Below are 11386 nucleotides of genomic sequence, written 5' to 3'. Positions count from 1 at the left end.
TTTAGACACGACTGAAGAGAAATTTCTTTCACTTTTAACTCCATAATTCTTTACTCCACACCTGTATTTCTTTTTTTCACATATCCAGTGTGTGAAGACAAGAAATGCTATATTTGCTTTGCAGGATCTTTAACAGTTAAGTTCAGCTAAATTACATATTTGATAACATTTAAAGGGGCATTGCCTTACACTGCTTTACTATTTCACTACTCATGTTGATATTGGGTTTAAGCCAGTTGTGTCCTGGAAGAAAAATGTACAAGATTATGTGACAATGAAAATGTAAATGAAAAACAGAAATGAAAATAAACTATTTGTTTTTTCTGGACAACGTGATCATTGTGACCAAAGGGACTTGAGAAGTAGGAAACTCAACTGTTTAATATAAACAATTTGGAATGTAGCAGAAATATGTGGTGTTGACTGTTGCAAATTGTCAAATAAAAGAGGCAACCTGTGAGGAAAGTGGATGCACCATGCCCACAGTCACACCTTTTTTACTGAGGTCCTCATCCTTGGGACTTGTAACAGAAGTAGTTGTGTACCCTGAGGCATGCATCACCTTTTAAAATGCAGGGCCTGCTGGTGGTATCTTTGTATTCTAATTAACCGGAGAATGCAGGACCAAGGTGAACGGACAAAGAAACTAGAACTAGGTTTTTAAAATAGTGACCCTGATCTCCACTACTCCCCAGAGAATCTGCAATCAGAGAACGTTTGTGAAAAAAGATGAGCCATAAAAACAGATGGTATGAAATGGCTAAACATGCAAAAATGTGTCAGTCAAAACTGGCAATGGATTTAATTCTTTTAATTCTTTAAGTCTTTGGCAGCAGACCTGTGGCTCAAACATTTGAGCTCCCCAAAATATCAACAGGGTACTGTGTTTGCCAATTCATCTCTGTGTGTGTGTATCATCTCTCAGTCAGCTGAGATTAATTCCTGTCTCTACTCCAATCACTGTTGCCATAATGGAAAAAGATTTTGTCACTTTAACTTAGCAAAGCGCTGGGCGAAATAATTTTTTAATGCCAGCTGGGTGAAGGTGAAACCTCATGATAATTGTGGTTTAGGGCATACAGAGAAACAATGTCTTTGACATACTGTACTATGTCTAGTTATCTAGCTCCAGCTGAGTCTGAGTCACAGTCTGTTGAAAGTTTAGTGACTGAGCTTTATGCTGGTGGCCATATTGTATTTTATCTTTTGAAGGAACTTGGCAAGCTGTTTCCCAGTCGTCTTCTCCTTGTCTCTAGCTAATCTTCTCCTGGCTGTAGGCACATTGTGTATTCCAGAACATTCAAAGCTGGCAAGCGTGAAACAATCACCAAAATAGCTTTTACTTGTTAATAAACACTAGGTCATGTTGCATGCACATATGCACGTACACACACACAAACACACAAACACAAACACAGACACAGGTTTGGGCAGCTGTTCTTTTCAGGACACTTCATTGATTCCCATTCATTTGGACAGCCTAACCAAAGCCCTTATCCATAACCAGGCAATACCTAAACCTAACCTTAACCTACCCACAATTCACATCTCACATATATATATGAGATGCGATGTATATGTATACTGGCAATGGACATCTATCTATATATATATATGTATATTCATAGCTTAAACCTTAACCAGTTACTCAGAAAGAAGAAGTTCTGCCTCATTAGGATTAGGTTTTTGTGCTTATGAGAACCACTGGTCCTTAAAAAATACCAGAACTCGTCCAGAAAAGTAAATGAAATGAAACACACACACACACACACACACACAGTATATATATATATATGTGTAGAGGTATAGAGAGAGAGAGAGAGAGAGAGAGAGAGAGAGAGAGAGAGAGAATTTGAGGAATGGTGTCTCTGAGGCTTGCTGACACCCCTTTGTCTCTAGAGGGTAACCCCACCAGCACTAGTCTTAACACACACATGTTTGTGCTGCTAATTCTGAGGGCACTGCATTGACTTCTGTTCATTTGGTCAGAATAAACTTTAACCATAACCAGTTAATGCCTAACCCTAACAATGCACACACACGTTTGCACAGCTATTCTTCTTAGGACACTGTATTGATCTTATATTCATTTGGACAGCCTTGTTTTTGCTAACCTTCATGCCTAACCCTGAACATACCCAAACTACAATTCAAGTCTTAGCCCTAAACTTGACCAGTTCCTCCAAAAATTAGGTTTTGCCTCTTTAGGATCAGGTTTTTCGTCCCCATGCGTACAGCTGGTCCTGACAAGGTCAACGTTATATTAAAGTGGTATCAAAATAAAAAGTATAGACACACAGGAAACAAAATGTGTGAAAAATGATACATGGACAGACCTGCGCACCTCATCCTGCTTTATTCCCCCTCCCCCTCCACCCCCTGGATCTGTATGACAATAGGAATCCTTGGGTGAAATAGCGTTTGACCTGATGTTGGCAGAGCAACAGGGTGATAAAATGGCAGCCGTTTTGATCCCTCAAATCCTCTGGGAATGACCTTGGAATCCACTGATGAAAAGGTTCAAGGGAATTGTGCTCGTACACATTTTGTCCTTTTGTGACCCATCTGTGTGATCAGGAGAAGGTGTGTGTGTCAAGGGGGTTTAACACCAGTTTAGCGATCACACAGTTCAAGCAGCTGTCAAGTGAGAGATGAGCTGAGAGGGTCAATGTCAAAGCCCTTTTCTTAGCTCCAACATAACAGAGAGGAGAATGGAAAGATATAGTGGGTCTAGACAACCACAACAATTCAACTATAAATACACATTTGTATTTTTTATATAAGCTAACTTTTCTTACTGAGAGATCAGTGATACGATATGGCTTGCCCTTCTGCTAAATATGAAGCTACAGACTGCAGCTGGTTAAAGCATGAAGACAGAAGACAGTCTGAACAGTTGTTTACTTTCATCTCTAAAGCTAAATAATGAATGTTATATGTCACGAAGTACAATTAGTGGGTCATGTAAAGGACTCTTTCCTAGTTCAGGGCAGTGGGGCTTCCTTCCAAGAGTCTCCAATGGATGTCTGGCAACGTTGAGGTGGCTACAAGTCAGCACACCTGTCTAACATGTTGTTCACTAATGCCACATCATTCATGTTTATATATTTAGTTAGTCAGTTAATTCTAATCCACACACCCTTATAAATGAAATAGCACCATTCTGCACTTATAGAAACACACCGTAAAGGTGCTGACTGAAGCTCCAGCTTGTTTTGTGTATACTAAGAACTTTTATTTAATAAAAATTATAATAATTAAAAATAATAATAAATTAAGTTACACATAAACTTCAGTCAAGACACCTTGTTTTCAGATTTCTCACCACAATGGAATGGTCTAACCTGCAGAGGGTTGGGGCCCATAAACATGTTTTGATAGAGACCAATTGAAGGAAAGTGAGAGTATATTCCAGTCATCAATTACTGAGTCTATATGGGACCAGTTTAATGGTGCAAAGAAATCCCGACCTCTTGTCTCTCTTTAACCGTGAGCCAGTCTGCACACCACTGTCACAAGTCAAAGTGTAACCTATGATTCAGTCAGTTGTCAAACGAGGTGAAAGTATTGTTTTGACTGTATGTGTTGTCATTCATTTCTTGGTACCACGCAAGTCCCTGATATGAAGTGACAGGGCAGTCGGTTTAAAACATACATGTGCCTCATATTGTACATTTCAGAGAGCAAGTCCTGTTGTTCTTTTTTGCCTCTGTGCATAGCAACACTGTTACGGTTTCCTATATCCTTGAGAATAACTGCAATCCACCTAGTATTGGAAATGATGTTTGAAAAATAAACCTGGGACCCACCTGTCTTCACAGTGAGAGAGAGAGAGATACAAAGAGAGAGAGAGATGGCAAATACTCCAGTGGGTAAGAATGTAAAAAAAATAACACACTCTGTTGGTCATTTAGTTGGTATGTGACATCAGTCTGTGTGTATGTGGATCATGGGCGGTCCACTGAGGATGACTACTTTAGGAGCAGGCCCTGCCCCTGGTGACAACAGAAAGCAGAGCAACAGCACGATCGGCTGCCACTCGATGCTTCAGAGAGGACGGGACTCAACAAAGAAGTTGCTCGTAAGAAGACGAGGACAATCGAGAAAGGAGTGGACAGGAAAATCTACTTTGTCATTTTGCTGTTCATAGCGAGGCTCAAAGGAAGAGAGGTAAATGCTCACTGAGGGTATCGAGTTTGTAAGTAATGTTGTCATTTGTTGAGAGAATAATGAAAGCTGTCAATTCAGTGAAACTGATTCTTTTTTGACTGATTCTAATCCTTTTTCACCAGATTGTATATATATTAGCATATTGTGTGTATGCATATGAAGTAATATATGTATGTACATATACATTAAATGATGTGGATTCTGTGCATATATAAGGAAAATATCAAAGTTGATTGACGTAACTATGAACAGATTAGTAGTAGTAACGGCACTAAGAAGTGACTGACACACACAAACATAAACATGTACAGCTGAAACATGCACACAATCTGCACACTGTATAAATCATGCTGACTTTTATACTTTTCTTATGTTTGCATTTTGACTGATATACTGTTTTCTCCACGTCTGCCCCCCTCTCATGTTGTGGACCAGTATCTGAAAAGGAGCCGCACCCATCTGTAATCTCCCACAAATCTCCTTCATTCCACCTCCCTCGTCCTCTCCTTTAACAGCTGACACCACTGCACCTGACCAGCGGCGTCTCTCCCTTCAACCCATCACACGACCATGGACCGGTCCACGCAGGAACTATTCCTCAACTTCATGATCGTCTTAATCACCGTGCTGCTGATGTGGCTGCTGGTGAGAGCTTACCAGGAGTGAACCACGGAGCTCGAAGTGAAGAGTGAATGGGAGGCAGAGAGTTGCAGCGATGTTGGCGTGTAACAAAGCCAGTATGGATACTATAGGACTTAGTGCAGACAAAGTGTTTACATCTTTTCATTACTTTAGACTAAGATCACTTTGGCTGACAAAGACAAAGCGGTCTTGAATCTGTACTTGCATTCTGATATGTTTGAATGTGGCCTTCAATTCTGGCAAGTGCCAGAAGGTTAAATCATTGTACAATTGGGAAGGTGAATAAAAATAACTGAACTGGGATTTGAGTCTGCAGTTGTTACTTAAATATATATACACTGTACATAGTGTCAAATGCATGCACTGTATTTCCTCACAGAAACAGGCATCAACATAAATTATGAAGCACAATGTTTAGGTTCACATCTTGACATAAATCAATCAATTTACTTTTCTTTTTCCACAACCAAACATGATTTCCACTGTAAGGCCGACGTTTTCCTCTTTGCATTTCTTTTTAGTTCTAGTAGACTTTGAAGCTGGAATATTTATCTACTGCATATACTGTAAATAAAGCCCACACATTTACATCAGACAAGCATTTGCTGCAGAGGTCCATCTACTGGTCACATGTAGAATAGTCACAAGCTGGGGAAAGCTGGAGAAGTGAAACAGTGCATGCGTGGATACATGAAACTGAACAAAGGCAAGTTTCTTTTTTTTAAGTGAAAATGTACCCAAATAATTCATTTCAGTATTGTCTTGAAACAATTTTACGTTGGGCTGTAAGTGTCATTCAATAAGCCGAACTAAGAGATGAAAATCAGAAAAAAACAATATGGGATAGCTCAACCATTGTGTCACTCCTGGAAATTCAGATTACAAAATCACCAAATTTGGTAAAAGTCAAAGAGGAGTAATTCTCTGTTAAGGATGATAAAATGGAGCCTCAAAAATGAAAGATTTACCAATACCATGAGTTATTTGAATGGATTCTGCATTTGAAAAATATTAATTAGACAAAAAAATATTCAGGTACTAAAATAGGATTTCTAAAACAGTCCGACGCTCTTTGGTTCTTGCATCGGAGGAACCATATTTAGACTGACATAACAAAGACCTTATGACAGCAGATGCACAAATATAATACAAAGGATTAAATCTTTTAAAAATAAATAAATACACAAATAAATAATTTGGCTCAGGTCCTCTTATGATCATCTATAAAAGATGTGGTGTTAACAGAACACAAACTTTTAACTGTCACTCCCCTTTGTTGGTGTTTTGTGTCCGTGCGCACAGGTTTGAAAGGCAGGGAAGACTCATCTCATCTCTTCATGCATAGATGCTTACATCATGTTACACACATGTACATCCATTGCCACATTTGGTGTGCAGTTGTAAATGATCATGTGACCACTGTGCCTCATGCTGTGGCACTCCAGGGGTCTCTGTGTCTGTTGAAGCTGATGAGCTGGCAGTGGAACTCAGTTAGCGCTCTGGGCATGGGCGCAACTTCCTCCCATTGACACCTCCCACTGTAGTACACCTACCAAGGCAACAAGAAATTGTGAATGAGCAAAAAAATATTTTTTATTCACAGGGATTTGGATATTTCAAATGAAGATATAAACATGCAGTATATTGTATTAAATAACTTTTTTTCTGTAGCAATGGACTAAAATATTCAGTAACACTGACCACTTTTCACATTTTGCCATTGGAAAATCTGTTAACAAACCAGGTAGGTTTCTCCTTTAACTCATGAAAAACGACTTAGACAAAGCTTCTGTGTAAATAATTTTTTTTTTTCATACCTGAACCTCATCAGTGATCTCGTCAGGAGAGTAATCTCCGCCCAGGATGTAGATTCTGTCTCTCATACCAACCGCTCCAGCGTTGAACCCAGCACACTCAAATGAGCCCTCACCCTTCCACACACAGGTCTCAGGACAAAAACTATAGACCTAGATGGCAAAAAGATTTAAATTCTTATATGCAAAAAGAAAAAACGCAAATGTAATACAGTGACAGTGCTGACAATGCAGTGGCCAACCTTGTAAGTGGACAGGTCACAAAGGTGCAGTGTATTCTGAATTGACACGGCTTTGACCAGCGTAGCATGGAAGAACTGGCCAAACTCTGCCATCAGGCGGCTCCACTGGTCCTGCTGGGTGTCATAGCAGAAGAAGCAGTCCAGCGAGGGGTTGAAGGAGCCTGTTATTTCCACTTCTGATCCAAGAGTATAAATGACACTGCCACAAGCACTGGCCTCTGGGTAAAAGATGGCAGTGGGCAGCGGGCTGACCGAGGACCAGGTCTGAGTCAGAGGGTTATAAGATTCCACCTAGTATATAATAACAGGAGTTGTCGTTAAAATGTAATTAATCTGGCGTTCATTAGAATTAAGACAAATCACAGTTAACCTCCAGCAAATTGGCAGCCCCCACTCTGGATCCCGTGGTCCGTCCCCCAATGACGTACACTCGGTCCAGGCAGGTCACAGCTGTGTGCATGGTGCGGGGCTTCAGCATGGCGGGTGCAGGCGAGCAGGTTAGAGTCACAGGACAGAAGCACCAAACCTCGTCAGTGGCGTCGTGAAATGGTTCTGCCACGTGAAGACGAACTGCTCGGCAACAATTTCCACGACAGCCACCCGTGACAAACATCTAAAGTCCAGTGGAAAGAGGATAAGTCAGTTAAATATATGAAAGCATATGTAGTAATGAAATGAATATCAAAATAGTGCCGCAAACATGCAGTGTGCAATAATGTTGTTGAATATAATGATGACGATATGCTTTGGAATCAACAAATATCTAAGTATACAAGGTTTATGTTAATGCTACTTTGGGTTAATTCACTACTATAATAGGCCCAGACAGTGACTTCCTGTGCAGATGCAGAATTTCTATTCCAAAAATATGGTTTTATTGGAAAGGAAAACGCTTTTTTGTGTGTGCAGATAAGGTGACCACACACAGACAGAAACTTGGGTAATAAGGGGTCACACACTGACAATACTTCATGTTAAAGGGTCACAACCATTCAATCCTTAAATATACCTTCTCGGCATAGCTGGTCAGGTATGATCCAGGTGGGTCTGGAAATGTGGTCGTCCCTTTTCCTTGCCCCATTTCCAGCTCTTTCCACTGGTCTGTTTCCAGACAGTAGCAGAAGCTGTGGCGGATTTCTCCGTTCTCCTCTGTTTTGTGGATGTAGATGTAGCTCTGCGTGGTGGCTGGTCTGGCATCATTCAGAAGGCCGCTGTGTTGACTTTGTCTGCTTTGTGCCTCTGACAGTAGGGCGAGGCAGGACTCGTCCTTGCAGAGCAGAGAGTCTGAATCATGCAGAGTCTGAAAGAGAAGGCAAAAGATTAGAGGATCTCAAAAGTACAAGCTGCAGGAACGCTTACAGTATATCAAATACATGCAATGTATTTATACCTTTAGTGCAGATGCAGGTAGATGATGCAGTCTGGTTAGTGATAACAATCCTAGTAACAATTTCTGTCTTGCTTGGAGATCGCAACGTACCCATCTAAGCAGTGACATCACTACTTCCTCCTCACACTGCATGTTTAAAGCATCTGATCTGAGGCATTGCTCCAATACATTGGCCTATAAGAAATAATTGAAACAGTAAATACTGTGTACCCTGTGTGAAGGAAATAAAGAAATTCCATGTGTGTTATCAATCAACAAGAATTAAACATTAAGTGAGGTTTTATCCACAGTGGATAAACTTAATCAAAATAAAGTAGTCAAAGGTACGTATGGATTTCATTAAGATAAACTATATTCATTCATACTTAAGCTTCTCTGACATTATGACTAGGTTCTTGAGCAGCACCTGCATATCCAGGAAGTCCTGTGTTTTGGAAAGCTCAGAAAAGTTCTGAACCACAAACTCTTTGGCACTTTGGAGGAGTGAGGTTGATCCGTAGGCCTCGGCGAGGGACAAGAGGGACAGGCAGTTACAAAGCTCCATAGTTCCTATCAGGAAGTCACTGCATGCTCTGGACAGGACTGGTATCTTAATAGACCACAACAACAAGGTAAATACACCAGTGAAAAGAGCTTCATGCCAGAACATCACTTTCATTTCAATAAATGTCTGTTGAATCGAATATCTAACGCTGAATGATGTAAGACAATAGTGAAACCGAGAAGTCGGTGCAATTAGTATATGTTTGCAGTCCAACTGAGGTTCTGCTGGGATGTCACCACAAAAATGTTGTATGAAGTTTCTGTGACTGTTCACAGAAAATGAAAAGACAAATCTGGCCTGACTTCTTTATTAAAATGACAGCTTGTGCTTGGCTCCAGCATCCTGTGACCTGTATAATTAAACTACATTGGCCAGAAATGTTGAGATTACCACTTTTAAGATGAAGATAACACAAGCAGTCAATTACTTCTTACTTACTTTTTATTGACTAAGCAGCAGTGTAGACTGAAGTCAGAATAGGGTGATAACAATTATCCTGAATCACCATGGTATTCTCAATCAATATTTGAAAAGATGGAAAAAATGGTATATGGACCAGGCTAACCATGTTAGTTTGTAGGTTTATGACACACGTGAAAATAAGGACAAGGAATGTAGAGATGTTTCGCAGGTATTTATACCTGTAGAAAAGTGGCAAGCTGAAACAGCATGTCTACATTGCTGTCAGTAATGAGGGCCTCTCCAGAGTATGCAAAATCCAGGAAAGAACCCACAGCAACCGGACACTGGTTACCCAGGGTCACAGACCCGTCGCCACACTCCCGCATGTCTACCTCAAACATAGCCCTAAACACACAGAAGTCACACATTAGATAAGTAGATTGACAGACCGACCGACAGACAGACAGATAGATACCTGAAGAAATCACTGCAGCCTGCAAGAACACAACGGTGGCAGGGAAAACTGCGTTCCTGGACCTTTATGGTGAAGTCAAACAGCAAACCCCGCTCCCTCAGTGATCTGAGTGTTCCCAGGAGCTGCAGTCCGTGGGACTCGGATACCCGCAGCAGGGTCCGATGCTCTGGGGCCCCGTTGCATTGTGGAGCACTGCCAGGTTGACTTTGTGTGGAGCTGTTGCTGACATTGTAGCTGTTGGTGATGCAAGGGGATGACTCTTGATTTTCATCCATCTTTCCTAATTAAATAAAAAGTCACAATGTCATCATACATTTTCAAAGAATGGTGGTGATGATGGTGAATATAGTTTGTGAGAAAGAGGTTGTAAGAAGTAAGAAACGAAAATGTAGCCTATAAAAGTCTACTCCACTCTGCAACACAATCATGGTACTGACAACCGTTTAGTTCAGTAATAGTACAGTTCAGAATACTAGATACCAAATTACTCAGATGTAAACTAAGATATTAGAAAATCTTAGATGACGTTTCATTGTTAACGATCAGGTTCGTGTAAATACAGCAATACAGGCCAAACATACCGTTCTATGGTTCTGAAGCAGGACGAGCACGACTCACAGTGTCAGCACCTCGGACAGCTCTCTTATGCCATTCCAACTTCCGGAAGCTTGAAATCACGCGAGGATTTGCAAAGACTTTTGAGTTTTGTGGTTACACTCGTGGTTAAGATCATCTTTGCTAAAACTGCGCTGTGTTGTTGATTTTATTTCGTCCTTTTTCTTGCTTACAAACTACTCGAGCAGCGCGAGAGCATACGGCTGTCTTTGTTTGCGGCAGAGGTAGGCGCAATGACAGCCGGGAAGTGTAGTTCTCCGTTATTGGTATCCTAATACTTCTTTGTCAAATAAGTCGCACTCATGGGTAAATTCACGAACAGGCAGAAAAGGGTGCATATTAAGAATTGTTAAATGTAAGTGATTTCAGAAATGTTGGGGCGAAAAAATTACCACATGTGCTCAGTTGGTAGTTTATTAGAAACACGGAGCAAATATTATTACACTCTAACACAACAGTCCTGAAAAAAAATCATTCTGAATTAATATTATTATGTTCAGTCCAATTAAAAACAGCTTTAATTTGCTTCATACGAAATAATAGCATTTTGTGCTTGGGTTAGACTGTCAGATGTTCACTCCACTTCTTGAATTAAAACATGAATGGTGTTCTGCGTAATAACACCACATCCAACACCAAAAACGTCTGATGTCTGAGTGTAGATTTGTAATACTTGCATCAGGCATTGTTGCTGGTCCGTGTCTATCCAGAGAACCGAGGCAATGGCATGCACTGTATGACCTTACCATACGATGGCGCTGCTTCGCTGCGTGTAAAAAATGTGAAGTTTGCCAAACAGCAATTTGTGTTTGACTGACAAATCGATTATGAAAAGAATTCGTTAGGTGCAGCCCTAACACACAACAACAGTGCGATTTCCCAACATTATATACATTAGATCACCATAATAAATGTATCGTATACATTAAATAATGAGAGGCGTTCCTACGGTTTGAGATAATGTACATGTAAACAGAAACTGAGCCTATATTATTATTATATTATTGTTGTTGCGGTTATTGTTAAAGCCTCTACACTGTTAAGTCATCGTTAGGTCGGTTGGGCCCCCTCCTCTCTCCTTGCATCCCTGCA

The 11386-nt window shown here is 40.5% G+C and overlaps 2 protein-coding genes across 2 annotated transcripts; one reads left to right on the top strand and one right to left on the bottom strand.

Annotated features, from left to right (window-relative positions):
- The first annotated feature begins 4609 nt into the window (after positions 1 to 4609).
- On the top strand, positions 4610 to 5115 carry LOC122773206 (sarcolipin). Its single transcript, XM_044031706.1, has one exon. The coding sequence runs from the start codon at positions 4741 to 4743 to the stop codon at positions 4834 to 4836; it is 96 nt and encodes a 31-aa protein (XP_043887641.1). The 5' UTR covers positions 4610 to 4740; the 3' UTR covers positions 4837 to 5115.
- An 8-nt stretch (positions 5116 to 5123) lies between these two features.
- On the bottom strand, positions 5124 to 11348 carry kbtbd3 (kelch repeat and BTB (POZ) domain containing 3). Its single transcript, XM_044031703.1, has 10 exons — positions 10261 to 11348; positions 9680 to 9959; positions 9444 to 9609; positions 8665 to 8847; positions 8259 to 8432; positions 7878 to 8168; positions 7239 to 7481; positions 6869 to 7159; positions 6630 to 6779; positions 5124 to 6361 (listed from the first exon to the last, which is right to left on the bottom strand). Exons 2-10 carry the CDS (start codon positions 9952 to 9954, stop codon positions 6239 to 6241), a joined length of 1896 nt encoding a protein of 631 aa, XP_043887638.1. The 5' UTR covers positions 9955 to 9959; positions 10261 to 11348; the 3' UTR covers positions 5124 to 6238.
- Between the last annotated feature and the right edge of the window lie 38 nt (positions 11349 to 11386).

The sequence above is a fragment of the Solea senegalensis genome, linkage group LG8 (genome assembly GCF_019176455.1).
Source record: "Solea senegalensis isolate Sse05_10M linkage group LG8, IFAPA_SoseM_1, whole genome shotgun sequence".
Classification (NCBI taxonomy): Eukaryota; Metazoa; Chordata; class Actinopteri; order Pleuronectiformes; family Soleidae; genus Solea; species Solea senegalensis.
The sequence above is the reverse complement of the archived record's forward strand: the minus strand, read 5'-3'. Positions and strand labels throughout refer to the sequence as shown.